The sequence below is a fragment of the Muscardinus avellanarius genome, assembly GCF_963383645.1.
Source record: "Muscardinus avellanarius genome assembly, chromosome: 20".
Classification (NCBI taxonomy): Eukaryota; Metazoa; Chordata; class Mammalia; order Rodentia; family Gliridae; genus Muscardinus; species Muscardinus avellanarius.
In genome coordinates, this window is record NC_137806.1 from 26,119,007 (window position 1) to 26,135,748 (window position 16,742).

At 40.1% G+C, this 16,742-nt stretch overlaps 1 protein-coding gene across 1 annotated transcript in view; it reads right to left on the reverse strand.

Annotated features, from left to right (window-relative positions):
- The window catches only part of NET1 (neuroepithelial cell transforming 1), a gene marked incomplete at both ends in the record, with an annotated part of 30,630 nt that extends 15,909 nt beyond the window's left edge, over positions 1-14,721 (reverse strand). The window contains 3 exons of the mRNA XM_080717114.1: positions 6,542-6,601; positions 11,731-11,797; positions 14,591-14,721. Coding sequence (XP_080573240.1) covers positions 6,542-6,601; positions 11,731-11,797; positions 14,591-14,721 — 258 coding nt within the window. The remainder of the gene's footprint in view (positions 1-6,541; positions 6,602-11,730; positions 11,798-14,590) is intronic.
- Positions 14,722-16,742: the final 2,021 nt, after the last annotated feature.

Sequence of the window (16,742 nt, forward strand, 5' to 3'; positions counted from 1 at the left end):
AGTGGTGACTTGAGCATTTCAAGGACACAGGATAAAAATTTCCATTACAATGTAAGAGCACTCAGGCTGCCTGTCCTCTTATTTTCCCTTAGCTTTTAGCTAAGGCTCCAGACCGAAGAGAAATATGCCCCGCGTCCCGAGTCCCGCTCCTCCTCCTTCGGCCTACTCTGACTTTCCTCACTGCTGCAGCAAGTGTGGCGTCATTGCCTCCGCAGCACTGCGCACCCCTTGACTTTTACGTGTGCTTCCTGGAGGTGCTGCGTGGAATCTGCACAGGTGTGGCCTGGGAGTGTGAGGGGTAGACACCCAAAGGGTTACCACTGACTCCTGGAGCATGGGGGCTGGTGGAGAGGAGCTCCCCTCTTCAGTCCCCTGGGAACGATTCCTCAGTGTCTTGTCGATGGGTTCTTAGAGGGTGCCAGACCAACTCCAGTTGCCCACAGGGGTGACTGGCTTAGTTATAGAAATGTCCTAAGCCACCTTCTGTTTTACTTCCCTGTCCTGCTCCCTGTGATCAAGCCTGAGACAAACCAGCTGTCAAACAAGCCTTCATTTCAGGCCCTGATTTCTAGATGGAACTTAGGCTAAGACACTGCCAGTGAGACTGGTGCTAGAGATGAGAAATAGTGGTCCAGGATTGCTCACTGGCAACATGGTGAGATGGACCAGAGGTACAGATTAGGAAGAGGAACTGATGGCTTATGTACTAGTGGTGGCCAGTGAACAGCAGAACAGCAAGGTCATTCTAAGGACTGTGGAGTTGGCTGGCTTTGTTAATCTGGTGGTTCTGGAGATTGAATCCAGGGGCGTTTTTACCTCCAAGCTACACCCCAATCCTGATTTTTTATTCTTTATTTTGAACCAGGGTCTCACTAAGTTGTGGACGGCCTCACTAAGTAGCTGAAGCTGGCTGCGAACCTGGATCCTCTTGTCTCAGCCTCCCAAGTACTGGGATCACAAGCGTGCCACCCCGCCCGGTTGAGCATTGAAAAAACAGCTGGCAGAACCTTCATAATGTTCTCAGAGAAATTACAGCAAGAATAGCCAAGTCATTTCATCCTACACACCTGGGCCAACATAATAATCAGAAGCAGTACTGTACACCAGGGGAAAATGGAGATTGGCCACTAGCCAAGGGCACAGAAGGAGGGTGTGGGGTCTCCATTATATTCTCATTCAGTTCATCTGAGTGCCTCCTACCATGAGATGAATTGTGGTGAATGTCAGGGGACCACTGTAAACTTAAGTGGTAGTTCTAATCTCAGCTATGTGCAAGTATAATCTTTACTAGAAAAGACCAATCCTTTGGCTTTTGATACATGGCTATTAATCTGGCCTATGTGTTCTTTTCAATTCCTATTAGTAAGGCTGATCTGATCACAAGCAGTTAGCTTTTGTCTGGGAAGGCTAGCAGCCCCTGACTGCTCTCATGTCCTGAGGCTGATAACTTTCCTGCTCTCTGATATAGAGTTTGTAAGGACCTTGCTATTCCGCAAATCATGTTAACACATTATATTTATGATATTGTACTGAAAGGACGTGGTGACCAAGAAGTGTCAATTATTCTGGGTACCCATGGAAATCAAACCCATAGTATGAAAATTCAGGGGCTGCCACACAGGGGAAGTTTTAATAGATCCAGTGGCCTGAGGCTTTCTAGGGTGTCCGCTCTATGGCAAAGACGGACTTGTACTATGCACCACCTAGTATTAAGGCGTGGCGCGAGGCAGGGCTCATCTTTTGGAGGGAGCATCTACTGCATATGGGAAGTCGGCCGTGACCCCACAAATGAGATAATCTGAGAGGCTGACAGTTCTGAATGGGACCCAGAACAAGGGTAGTCTCTGTAGCAGGTCCAGGCTGCGGTGTGCACTGTGCTCGCTCAGGTCAGCTGACCTAGCATCACTGATCAAGTGTGAATGGTAGGCAGGATGTGGTGTAATGCCTCTTGCAAGACCAGGACGAGCTGCAACGCAAAGCCCTAGGATCCTGAACCTTAGAAGTTTCTCTCTATTTCGTGAGTGTTCTCATGAAAAAGGTGTTGAATTTTGTCAAAAGCTCTTCCTACATTAACGGAGGTAGATGATCACGTGGGCTTGTTTTCCTTTCACTTCATTCAGTTAATATAGTGTATTACACTGACCGACTTTCATATGCTGAATGACTTTTGCATCCCAGGAAAAAAATCTCACATGCTCACAGCATAATAATCCATTTAATGTGTTACTGAATTCACTTTGCTAGCAATTTGTTGAATTTCACATCATTATTTATAAGGGATATTGGTTTCTAATTGTCTTCTCCTGTACTATCTTTAGCTTTCCTAGCAGGATAAGGCAGGCCTCAGAGTAAATTTGGAAGCATCCACTTCTAGTCTTCAGGAAGAGTTTGCCAAGTGGTATTCATTCTTTAAATGTTTAGTAGCACTCACAGTGAAACTATGTCATTCAGGCTTTTCTTTGTTGGTTACTGATTCAGTATTTTTATTATAGTTCTATTCAGGTTTTTCTTCATGATTCAGTCTTGGTATCTTTGTGTTTCTAAGAATTTGTCCATTTTACCTAAGTTATCCAATATGATGGTGTGGAATTCTTTTAGAATCCTTTTTATTTCTGTATAGTCAGCAATACTGTTCTCATTTTTATTTCTCATTTTAGTAACTTGAATCTTTTCTTAGCCAATCTATGTGAAGGTTTATTAATTTGGGTTTGTTTTCTGGATGTTTGTCATGGAAAATAATGCTTTACCCTTTTATCAGGCAAACAGCATAGATAGATCACAGTTACATCAAGATGCAGGTGCAGTAATCTAGGCTTATTCATTGGTTACATCACTAGTATTAGCATGTCAGCTAGAACTATTCACGTTGGCACCTATGGATATTACCAATTTACCTGTCATGGTTCTAAGGGGTTGTTTCTCAGAAGTGGTATTTGGAAGTCAGAAAATCCCAAAACACTATTTTAATTACAAACAAATCCAATGCACCATGTTATTTTATTAGAATTAAAATATAGAATTCTTTATTATGTTTACTCTAAAAACTGCAGAGTATGCCAATGCTCAAAATATGTCATTTTAAGAAAACTGAGATCCTCAAATTTGAACATCTGGAAAAAGAACTAAACATTTATTATCTTAAGACACTTCTTTTGAAGTGTTCTGAGTTTATGGTTGTTAATTATCAGAACTGAAATACTTCAGTCATAGAAATATGGCTTAATATTATTCTTCTTAGCATTATTTTTCATAAAGTCAGTATTCAATTTTGAGTATTGGCATTGGAAGAAAAGCAAAGGTTATAGTTGTAACATACATCACTGAGAAATGTCTTTGGAAAAACAAATGTTCTTTTTAAAATGAATAATTTCACAAAAAAATATAGTAGTAAGGCAGCATAGTAAGACACTGCCAAAATTTTACCTAGAAAAAAACTTTGATAAGCAAGCATAGCTTCAAAACAAAATATCTAATGATTTATAACATGAAAATTCAACTAACATCAGTATTCAATTCTTAATATAAGGTATCCCAAGTCACTGGGTCTGGTAGCATATGCCTGTATTTCCAGTACTTGGGAGGCCAAAGATAGCAGGATTTGCATTCAAGGCCAGCCTCAGCAACTCAGTGTGGCCCTCTGCAACTTAGTGAGAAGCTGTTTCAAAATGAAAAATAAAACAGAGGAGGGGGGTGGGTGGGTAGCTTAGAGGTACAATGCTCCTAGGTTAGACTCCTAATACTACAATAAATGATAAATAAACAAACAAGATATCCCAAGACAAAATATATAGACACAGCGGTGTTACAAGCTTACCTAATATTACAGTCTTATTTTATTCATTTGACCCATATTACTTCATTCACTCATCTGTCAAATATTCACTAAGTACCTGTTACTGATCAGGCCATGTGGCTGGGTTATTAGAATACAGATACATAAAGTAGAACAGTTCTTAGCAACAGTCATCAAATAATTAAACTGATTGTTTAGTTACTTATGTAGTGATGGTTGTATTTAATTTTAAGTCCAATAAAAAAAAGGAAGCAGGAGGAATTGGCAGAATATTTGTTTTCAAGAAATTGTTTGGGGAGGAGGGATAGCTTTAAGAATATAACATTCTAGTCTAGTGGTTTTCAGCCTTGGCTATATACAAAACTTACTTAGTTTTAAAAAGCAGAAACAAAAGTGAAATGTTCCTAGGTCCCAATATTACTCAGCTTAATTTCCTATACCAACCCCCTGTATTCATATTATTGACTTGGTTTGGGGTAGGATCCAGTAGTACCCCCTATCCCACCCCTACAAACTGGCCCCAGGTGACCCTGACCTGCAGCCAGGGTTGGATACCTCTGTTTTAGCCAAGAATTATTTCCCAAGTATGACGACAGCTTAATGTGACTGTGATCATCAGAACTTCTTTGCTGACTTCTCTCTTTTGAAGTCCTAGTTTGCTCCTTCTCCATTTAATTCTACCTACCTAAAGGGCATACGTATAGGAGGGTAAGCAGCCCAGGCTGGTGGGGGATGGGCTGGTAGGGACAAGAGAATTCTGGGAAGGACACCTGGAGGTGATGCCAGAGTGGAGGATAAGCAGGTGTTAGCCAGGAAAGAAAAGGAATACTGCAGTTCAAAGGAAAGAAAACAGAAGTATGGGATGGGAGAAACTGTGAAGAAATAGAGTGGGGAAACACTCATAAAGGAGTTTATATGTTAAGGGAAAGCTGTTTGGATTTGATCCTAAAAAATGAATAGCCACTGAAAGAACAGAAGCAAGGTACCAACAAGAACAAGCTGTGAAGATCAATATGGGTGGCATTATGAAGAGGCTACAGCAGAAAGGCTAGTTATTAGACCGCATCTCTAGAAGCAACTGGATGGAGGATCTGAAAACCAGGACTGTCACGGGTGCAATAATCCAGATGAGGTTGCCATGAGTTCCAGATAGATAAATCTGCTGAGTAAGTAAGTTCTTCCAGGAAAAATCACTAAGTAAGGTGAAAAGACTGGTGAAGATAGAATCTTAGAAATGATCTTTTCATTTCCACAACACTTCATTGTGATTCAAAGTCTCTGTATATGAAAGGCTTTTATTTTAGAAAATCCTCTCCAGAATCCAGCATATAATATTTCTACTGATTTTCACAGAAGATTAACAAATTATTCAGCCTGTTATTTATAGCCTTAAACTAAGTGGCCAATTAACGCTCTGTAAAGCTTCATTTCTTCGTTCTTTTCCATATATTTCTTTGACTTGTTTATCATCATTCCCTATACATAACAAATTTTAATTCTTTCTTCTTTGTGGTACTGGGGATCGAATCTAGGGGTATTCTACCTCTGAGCTATACTCCTCAGCCCTGTTTTTTTATTTTGAAAGAGGGTCTCACTGGATTGCTGAGAATCTCACTATGCTACTGAGGCTGACCTTAAAGTCACGATCCTATTGTTTCAACCTCCCAACTAATTCTTGATATTTATAAATGTCTCTGCTCTATCTTGGTTGATGTCTTCCATTTCCCCAATAAATATCCACTCCAACTCATGACCTCCAGAAAATCTTGTCACCGTAATTCTTTCTTCTAATACCAATTGGTACCTCATCATCTACTGTAATCTAGGCAAGGACAATTATATTTTACTTCCTGTGTGTAGACAGTGTTCTTTAAACTTCAACCAGTCAGTCAAGAGACCTTCAAGGTATCTATTAACCTTGGTACACAGAGAAGCAGAAAGAAGACCACTGGGCTTCCCTGAAGTTCCAACAGAACCTCAAAGGCGTGGTGGTCTAAGAGCAGCAGCAAGGTCTGTAAAAATCTAACTTTTAGGAAGTATCTTATTTTTTAAAAGCAGCAGTAGCTATTGCTGTTAAACATCATATCAACTACTCAAAACAAATCTAATTTGAAAATGTACAACATTTGCATAATAATCTTTAAGAAAGATTCCTTAAAACCAAGACAGATTGGTAAAATTTGTCAGCTGACCAAAACAGGATAATTCCAAAGATAATGGGTATTTGGACTTAAGTACAATTTGACGTAAGAGGAGACCCAGGTATTTACACACTGAACTTGAGTTATCACAGGACACACATTTGAAGCCTATAGACCACATCAGATTTGTCATTGTTTGGCTTCTTTTGAAACTGACTCAACATGTAAATTGCAGGAAAGTTCGCACAGAAGCACTGACGGGCCAGAGCACGTAGGTGCCGCCTCTGTCGGCAGGGCAGAGCGCTCTACTTTTCACATCTCTCTGTTACCTCCTTTCTCTGCACATGTCCTGGGGCCATCTCATCAGGCTTGTGCTTGTGAACACTGGTTATACCCTCACATTGTGTGAAAGTGTTTTTCTCCCTCATTCTTAAACAAGAAGTATAACAGCAAACAGGGGAGGTCATTGAGTCAGTGTTATTCAATTTTGTACTTAGAAGAGGCCACAAACCTTTTCCCCTAAAAACCAGCATTCATCATTATTATATCACAAAAGTAAAACATTGTCTTTTTAAAGTGTGTTTCTTTAATGGGGCAACTGGCTTACCTTCAGATCGAGGCTGCTAAGGCTTACAACATCATCATCTTTTTCTCTTCGTTTTCTTTTCTATAAGAAAAACAAAATTTCATCCTTATATGAAAGTACACATTACCCCATTATTCAAAGACTCCATACAACTGAAACAATCATTTTTTGTTTTGCAGTACTGGGGGTGGAACCCAGGGGCATTCTACCTTGGAGCTACACCCCCAGCTCTATTTTTTATTCTTTATTTTGAAATAAGGTCTCACTAAGTTGCAGAGGGCCTCACTAAGTAGCTGAGGCTGTCCACAAACCTGCCTTCCTCCTGTCTCAGCCTCCCAAGTAATGGGATTATAAACGTGTGCACCACATCCAGCTACACCATTTTTAAAAATGTAAGGCTTTGGCTATATGCACACAAAAAAATTATTTCGATGACAGACATGCACAAATTGTCTCTAGCACATATACTGCCGAAATAGTATCCCTTGAGCCAGGCGTGGTGGTGCCTGCTTGTAATTCCAGTACTTGGGAAGCTGAGACAGGAGAATCACAGGTTCACAGTCAGACTTGGCAACTTAGGGAGACCCTGTTTGAAAATAAAAAATAAAATAGGGCTGGGTGTGTAGCTCAGAGATAGCTCCTGGATTTAATTCCCAGTAACACACATGTACGCATGCATTGCTCTGCCTTGCCCTGAATAAGTAATCTCTTGCTGTGAAGTGATTCTACCTTATTAGCTTACTTATGTAAAGTTTTCAGAATAGAATTCTAATGAAGGCCATGGTCTGTCTGTACTTGTTAGGAGAAAGTAAAATATATACTTTATAGAGAAAGGCAACACTTTCTTTTCTTTTGTTCTTCTTTTTCTTTTTTTTTTTTTTTTTAAAGAAACACATATTATTTGTCCTGGGAACAGAGGTGAGGAGGCTTCACCAGAAAAACAAAAAAAGACATAGCCCAGAGTAATCAAAGTAATTAAGACATGTTGTCTGAAACAGGATTATCAACTGGAAGCTGAACATCCATGTCCCTGGAGTTTTTTCATGAGTCACTCTGCTCTGCTGGTGTCAGAGGTAGCAAAGCTATGTACATACCTATCACTTCTGACTATACCTCCGTAAGTAACACTTCTTTACTTATTACTTGTGACACAGCTCTTAGGAACTCTTAAAACTGACTAGCCAGGGGTCCTTTCAGTTCCTGGCCCCACACCGAGGAGAAACTGCTGAGAATTTAATCAGAATTGAGTAGGATAGTCAATAAAGAGAAAAGGAAGACAAAGTCCAAATAGATATGGGGAGAAAATAATGGAGTGGGGAGGTCTCGGGAAGTTAGCCACCAGGAAAACACCGAAGGGAGCTCTGTGAAGCTAGAAAAACTATCAGAACCAAGCCTCTCCGTAAAAGTGGGGAGAACAGAATCCATATTAAAAAGAACAAAAATGCCCAAAGTTAAATACCTGTATAAAATTACCCTAAGAGAAAAGAGAGAAAGAGTAAAATACCATTCAATTAGTGAATACAGGTATTCCAGAAGGGAATGCTCAAAGGCGCAGACAAAACTATATTTCAAACTGAACAATATAAATCAGAATTGGGAAAAAAAACCAAAATGAGCTGATCAAATCTGATAAATCTTTACTGATCTGATGGGTCATATTTAGAAGTATGAATATTGGAATCATAATATTGAAAAGTCAACTAACCAAAAAGTTTGCATATATGTATCTATCTGTGAACCTGTGTGTGTTTTAGTAAATTATAAGCAAAATATAGAGGGCTACATACAGTGCGAACATGGGTTAAAGGTTGGGGATAGAAGGATTTACATGAAGAAAGAGAGAAAAGGAAGAGGAGGAAACTACCAATCAAAAAGAAGATTGCCGCAGGGCGTGGTGGCGCACGCTTGTAATCCCTGCGCTCGGGAGGCGGAGACAGGAGGATCCCGCAGGTTTGATGCCAGCCTCACTGTCTTGAGACCCTATTTCCAAATAAAAATATAAAAATGAGTCTGGGAGTAGTATAGCCCGGAGGTAGAAGGGTTTCCAGAAAACCCAGTACCACCAAAAAAAGAAAAAAAGAAAAAAAAAAAAAAAAAGATTGCGCCGGGCATGGTAGCGCACGCTTGTAATCCCCGTGCTTGGGAGGCGGAGACAGGAGGATCGCACATTCGAAGCCAGGCTTAGCTGGCTTAAGAGACCCTGTTTCCAAATAAAAATATAAACTAGGTCTGGGAGTGTAGCCCAGAGGTAGAAGGCCCCTGGGTTCCATCCCCAGTACCACCAAAAAAAAAAAAAAAAAAAAAAAAAAAAAAAAAAAAAGATTGCAATGAGGGAAATAAGCATGTGTGTGATCATATGAAATTGCAAACAGTGTGAGTATATGTGTACAGAAATTTAACAGGTTTGAAACATTCTACTCTGATTTCTTTTAAATGTCTTGCAGTCTCATCTCTTTAATCCGTCTGGGATTCGCTCTCCTATGTATACAGCGCAAGCTGGGCAGTCAGGTCTCCCACCATCCCCTCACCATGCTGGGATAGGTGAGCTTTCCCGTCAGGCAGGCCACTCTAGGTTTTTACTGTGCTCTTCGTCTGTTTACCAATCTGTGCCCACTGCACATGGTGCCTTGATAACCAATACAATACAGCAAGTCTTATGCTTCCCATTTGTGTGCTACTTTTGTTTTTGGGTCTCTACTTTTCCACATGAATTATAGAACTGACATCTTACGATAGTCTTTCCTTGCATGAATGTATCTCCATTTAATTAGGCCTTTCCTGTTTTTCTTTAATACTTCTACTTTTTCCCATAAAGGTCTCACATATCTTTTTGTGGATTTAGTTTTAGTTTAAAAAAGCTTACTCCTATTTCACAAGTCTTTCAAAATTACATTTGGTTGCTTATTGCTAGTATTATATGTTCAACTGATTTCTTTTTCTTTCTTTCTTCCTTTTCTTTGTGGTGCTAGGAATTGAACACAGGGGTTTTCTACCTCTGAGCTATACCCTCAGCCCGCTTTTTTATTCTTTATTTTGAAACAGAGTCTCACTAAGTGGCAGAGGGCCTCAGTAAGTAGGTGAGGCTGGCCGCAAACCTGGATCTTCCTGTCTCAGCCTCCCGAATGCTGGGATTACAAGTGTGTGCCACCACGCCCCGCTGGCTTCTCTTTATAATTCTGTAGCGTTGGACATTCTATGTGAACAATCATATTGTCTGTAAGTAATGAAATCACACTCTCTCTCTAATTTGCCTGCTGCTTGTTTTTCTTGTCTTATAGTTTCTGAACAAAGTGACAGCAGGTTTCATGAATTTAAAGGGATCATGTCTATCATTTTATCACTACATGTGGCATCTAAGGTAGGTCTCAGGATAAGGATATTCTCACTATTCCTGCTTTGCCAACAGTTTAATCATTCCTGAATGTTGATTTTATTTTTTTCCCCACTTTCACCTTTCTTTCTATTTTCTTTGGATTACTCTGAATTTGATGTGTAGTTAATGATATTCCAGAACTTTTAATACATGAGCTCTCAAAACCTTCTATTTAGTTATTTCCCCTAAAAGGATGTGTGCATCCTAGAATTTGTAAGATTCTAGGAGTGAAGAGGAAAAATACTGGATATCCTTTTTCTTAAAAAATGTTATTTATTTTTTGGTGCTGGGGATTGAACCCAAGGACATTCTACCTCTGAGTAGAATTCTATCCCACAATCTGATTTTTTATTCTTTTTTTGAATAGGGTCTCATTAAGTTGCAGTGGGTCTCACTGAGTAGCTGAACCTGCGATCCTCCTGTCTCAGCCTCCCAAGTACTGGGATTACAAGCGTGTGCCACCACGCCCAACAAAAAAATGTATTTTAAATCCTTAAAAAGTAGTTTTAGCCAGGCGTGGTAGCGCACGCTTGTATAATCCCAGCATTTGGGAGGCTGAGACTAGAGGATCACAGTTTCCAGACAGCTTCAGCTACTTAGTAAGTCCCTCTGCAACTCAGTGAGACCCTGTTTCAAAATAAAGAATAAAAAATTGGGCAGGAGGTGTAGCTTGGAGGTCAAATGCCCCTGGGTTCCATCCCTAGACCCACACACACACAAAAAAAGTAGTTTTACTAATAATATACAGATAATTCATATATCATCACTCATACTGTAAGGTTAAAAACAATGGTAACCTTATCATACCCTTAAGCTAAAATTTTCATATGCCCACTATTGTTAAACTTACCTAAGTAAATGTTGTACTTTGAGACATTACCTCCTAACAGTAGCAGGTAGCACATACATATTCAAAATATATTTTGCTACTAGGTTTGTACAATCAAAAGTATAGATACCCTTCTCTACTAAATTTTTGTAGATTCATCTGCCTACGAAGGAAAGGGGACGAGATGTTTCAAAGGAAAATACAGAACTGCATTAAAATCATGAACTCTTGCTATGTTAGCATGCTTTACTGGTGATATGACACATGTAATGGGTCTGAAACCAATGACATTTCCAAAAAGAATGCCCAACAGAAATATACTTTAAGTACAAAAGAAAAGAATACAAATTAACCATGTATTGCCAAGTCCATCAGAATATCATCAGAATACACAAATATGTAACACTTGGCAAACTAGAAACAGAACTTTTTGCTATTTTCCCCAAATAAGAAAAGCATAAAAATCATGATCTATTTATATATAAAATTATATATGTACTGACATAAGTTCAAGTAGAAAAAAATCAATTTTCTATGTCACATCACACAAAATTAAATGCCTCTGTAAAGTGTTGCCTGAAAAACCATGCAGTTGCTCTATTCTGAGATGATCAATTGCAGAAAGTAATTCATTCCTTTGTATATATCTATATAAATCAGCCCATCACACATTTTTATTTTTTAACCAAGAAAAAAAAAACTAGCAGAAAATGTACATAAAAACATCATGTTTCATAATATTTTTTCTTAAATTTAACATTGCTAGGAAAAAGAAAAAGGATCATATAAAGATTAACAGATATATTTTGCAAAATGTGTTTTATTTACTTAAAGATTTCTTCCAGCTTGTTAGCAGAAAAGTACTAGATTAGGCTGCCAAACATGGCTATAGAAATTCTTTTTCTTAAGATACTTAAAAGTACAGACAATAGATCTGTACAGCAGACTTAAAGACAGCCCAGGAACGAATTCTAGTACCTTAAAATATAAGCCCAATTCCCTACTCACCAAGGTGAAGTCCCAGTGGGGTCCAGGTGTCAGAAATGTGAAGGAGCTACCTCTCCGAAGGGAATACCTAGTAACAGAAAATTTAAACAATATATTAATAAGAGTATATAGTTTCAAAACCATTTAAAATAGTCTGATTAGTCATCTTAAAGGGAACAGCATACAAGACAGGGTATAAATTGTGATCATTTTCAGAGTCTTTAGTGATAGGTTCTATATAAAAATAGTGAATAGATTATTCTTAAAAACTCACTGAACCTAGTGAAGTTTATCTTAGGGACATATACACTGCTCAATAATATGGACTCTACTAATATATTAAAATGATAGGTAAGTAAAGGGCAGAAAATGGACTTTCTTAGAAAATTTGATAATATTCACTTGTGCCTAGTATTTTAAAACACAAAAGGCTATTCTTAATAAAACCGAAATGTATGTTATTTAGACTCACTGAAAATTCCTTTTTTCTTTTTTTCTTGGTGTGTGTAGTCATACATCTTAATGGAGTACAAGATGGTGGAGGCGCACATGCACACATCACTCATTTAGCCCTTCCCCGACTTCTACCCCATTCCCTCCCCCTCCCTCCTTCTCATGTTTGGCTTAGTGATTGACCTTGATGTCTATTAATGTACATCACATGCATTATGGAATTTAGACAAAGAAGGAGAAAGCACAGATGAGCAAATAAGGCGATCAAACTGAGGCGGCAGGGGAATTTCCTTTTGATTTTTAACAATTAGAATTTAATAAGCAAAATAAAGGTCTCAAGTTTAAAATTAAAATCTGGGTGGAATTTTGTTCTTTACAGATTTTCCTTTTGTTTTTTTTCCATGTGATTAAAAAAAAAGAAAACCCTATGACAACATCTGTCATCTCTCTAAAATACAAGCTTCTGTGTTTGTGTTTACAACACATAAACTTTTAAAAATATTTAGAGAATCACAAAACAGCACAGGAGAAAAAGCCAGTTTACAAACTATATTTATTGTTCATCACTTCAGATGTGAAGTAGTTTTTTTCTTTTTCTTTCTTGTACAAATAAGAGCCATCTAAATGGGAAAGCCAGAGACTATTTTAAGCTTGCCATAGCAAGGAGTCAGCTATCATATCTTGTATTTTGGCAGATTCAAAGGTGAGTAGAGAAGTGTGAAGCTTTCTAATGGAAAAAAGGACAAAGCTTAAGTATGACCAGATTGAAGGCTGTCATCATGGGAGCGCTGTAGGTGGGCTAGGTACGTGAGCTTTTAAAAAAACCAGAGCAGCTCTCCCATCTCTGTCCTCCTTACCCTGCCTTAATTAGCTTCACAGTGACCATCCTGTGTTTTATATATTTATTTGGATATTGTCTTTTCCCTCCAACTTAACTTTCATAAAGGTACTTTGATTGTTTTTATCCCTTAGAATTTCCTACAACGTCTGATACCTGGGCAGGTGCTCAGCAGCATTAAGGAATGAATGCAGAACGAATTTGATACCACCTCCTCCATATGATTGTTTTGAAATTCTATTTTCCCTGAACTAGTCTTTCTTGGTTCTCCTATTTCTCAGTCTCAGGGATGATGACTTCTTTCTACTCTAAGAGTACCTCTTAAAGATAAAATTGCTATAGAGAAGGCTTAACAAAGGTACATTCAGGTAAGGATTACCCTCAATTTAAAATAAAAATCAGCACTCAGTGAAAATGCCTATCTTTCTGCAAAGTAAATTACATTGTGAGTTTATAAACGCCTGTTGATAGAAGTAAGGCATTATGCTTTTTCTCAATAAGGAATCAGCATATCCAACCATAACTGGAAAGTCAGTTATGCGAAGAACTGCGGTTTACCTCAAATAATGTTAAGTGGGCCCCTGGGACTTTGGAAAAGCCAGAGCAGGTGTGCAAATACGGTTCTTATAGATAAAAACACATGACAGTAAACAAGTAACATTTACTGAGAGCTTTTTGGGTAACAGGTTCACGTCCAGTAAGTACATTACACTCACTACCCCAGTGATTTTCACAATGCTCTTATGGGTACTATTATAATGTTCTCTGTGCAGTCAGCGATGCAGCCTTAAGGGTGGATATAAAGGAACTCAAAGTTATGCAACTTGTTACTGGAACCAACTCCAACATTCCTTGGCGAAAAAGCACCGTGTTTTGTGCTTTTTAACCCGACTCTTCTCCCAGGCACAGCTTTCCGAAACCTAGTCTAGTGTTCACTCCTTCCAGACACACAGAATGACTATATGCGGCAGAATGTAAGATGTTTTCATCACTGAAAAGCCAGCCACGGCCTGGGCTGTTGGCCCTTTTCTGCCTCCGGCCTGGGCTCCCTGGAGCTGCGCTGTGTTCTTCTACAAGGCCAGTTCTCGCAAAGGCGGATTCTGGTTTTGGACAAGCATGCCACTTCAACAAGCTCGCTTCTGGGCTTCAAGTCCGGTGCCTGCTCGGGTGACAAGTCCTCTTCACACCACCGCGATGTCGCTTTGGGTCCGAGCATCTGCAACCACCAGCGGCTGGGCGTGCAGAGCAAACCAGGGCGGCTGTCCTCCGCCCTCCCTGGGAAGAAATCTGTAGGAGAAGGTCCACAGTGGGTCCGAGCATCTGCAGCCATGAGACGCTGGGCGTGCAGAGCAAACCAGGGCGGCTGTCCTCCGCCCTCCCTGGGAAGAAATCTGTAGGAGAAGGTCCACAGTGGGTCCCAGCATCTGCAGCCATGAGACGCTGGGCGTGCAGAGCAATCCAGGGCGCTGCCCTCCGCCCTCCCTGGGAAGAAGTCGGGAGGAGAAGGTCCACAGGGCGCCTGGTCCCCGCAGGGCTGGCGGCCGATCCTCCCGCACTCGCCTCCCTGGCCCGACCCGCACCCGCACTCACCGCCCGTCGTCCGGCGCCGGCCCCGGGGTGGCGGCCGCAGCGCCCGCGGCGCCATCGGCGCAGAGCCCAGAGGCCCGGCGGCTTCGCCTCCGCGGCCGCGGCTGCTTCTGGGCCGCCAGCTCTGGCTCCATGTCCTGGAGGACGGGGGTGGGGCGGTGGCCGGGTGCCCGGGAGACCGACGGGGACGGGCACGGTGCCCGCCAGCTCCTGCGAGGCAGTCAGTGCCCGCTAGCGGAGGGCCGCTACCGCCGCCGCCAGCATCCGGGGATTTGAAAATGGCGGCTGCGCAGCGATCATCCAATCAGGGAGCAGGCCGCAGTTGCTAGGAGACGCGGAGTCCCGCCCCCGCCTCCTCTTGATAAGGAGTCCTGGGAAAGAGAGGAGATAGAGAAAGGGTTTTTAGGGCAGTTTTCATTCGTAATTTTATTCTGACTCCATCCCTTCATCCCCTAAGGCCCAGTACTTCTTTCACTGATTATTAGGACTTTCACTGCAGTTCAAGGCAGGTGGGCTGGAAATATTTTAGGCCATTCTAGATCATTCTTAGTATTTGGGGATAAGAGAGGTTAAACATAATGATCTTGAAGGTTGATTATTGGCTAGACATATATGAAATTATTCAGGTGAGAAGTATCCCCAGTCACCAAAGATCCTGGCACTGTGTTCTTAGGGCTGTCTCTAGGAAACCATAGAGATCTAGTGAGGAGCCTTCCTGTCTCCCAGTACATAGGGGACAGTCTATTAGCAAAATGCAAGAGAAGTGATGTCCACTGCTCGCAAGAAGGCAGCAAAAGCACAACAAATAAAATGAAGGACTGTCTCAAGAAGAAGATTGTTGAACAAATGAGCATGTTCTTTGGTTTTACATATTGTAAAAGGTTTTAAAAATGCCCTCTTCTTTGGCACTATCACTCCTGGGAATTGCTGGGAATTTATCTAAGAAATACAACTATATGTATAAAGAAATACCAATGACATTGTTATAATAGAAAAACTTAAAAACAACCTAAATGAACAATGATAAGAAAATGACTAATTACAGCTAACCCACGGAAAAGAACATTTTCAGCCAATAAAAAGAATGAACCATGAAGTGCACAATAACATGCTGTAATTTTAAGTTAAAACTTGGAATGTAGTTTAGTGTGGTGTTGCACGCTTATAATCCCAGCATTCTGGAGCCTGAGACAGAAGGATCTGGGTTCACAGACAGCCTCAGCTACTTAGTGAGGCCCGTAGCAACTCAGTGAGACCCTGTTTCAAAATAAAGAATAAAAAATAGGGTATGGGGTGTAGCTCAGAGGTCAAATGCCCCTGGGTTCCATCCGTAGACCCGCAAAGAAAAAAAAAAAAGAATAAAATATGGGCTGGGGGTATAGTTTGGAGTTAAAATGTTCCTTGGTTTCATCCCCAGTACTGAAAAAAAAAAAAAAAAACTCGGAATGTAAAGGTATATCTAGTATATTCAGAGTTGTGACAAGCAAAAGAGTATTCATAGTCTCAATAAAGCAGAATACTTATCTATAGAAATATTTATTTACTGACTTATTTTGTGGTGCTGGGGATTTAACCCAGTGGCATTCTACCTCTGAGCTACGCACCAGATCTATTTTATTTTTTATCTGGAAACATTTTCTAGATAAGTTGCTGAGAACCTTGTTAAATTATTGAGGATAACTTTTAATCTGATCCTCCTGTCTCGGACTCATAGATACTGGGATAATAGGCATGTGCCACCACACCTGGCCCAAGGCAGAATATTTAAAACTAGGTTTGATATCATTTAAAACCTAAGTATAGTGATTGTTATCAGTATTACTTGAAGTTTTTCTGAGTTATATTTGTTTCTGGGTTTGAGTTTCATAAGGTGAATACTATCTATATTTGCCAATAATTCCCCCAGTTTTCAGGCTCCTTTTAATTTTAAATAATAAGGAAAACTATTTTATAAAACAGAAAGATATTTATTTTGTTTCTGTATCAAATTTCTTCCATTGGACCCTAATGTTTTGTTGGAAAAACAGACAGAAAGATAAATAATAGGTAAATCCATTATCATGGTGAAAAGTTTGATATATCTTTTTAAGTTGATATTCAAAATTTGGACTACACAATAAATCAGTTTGACTTAATGGATATAGCTATCTGTATA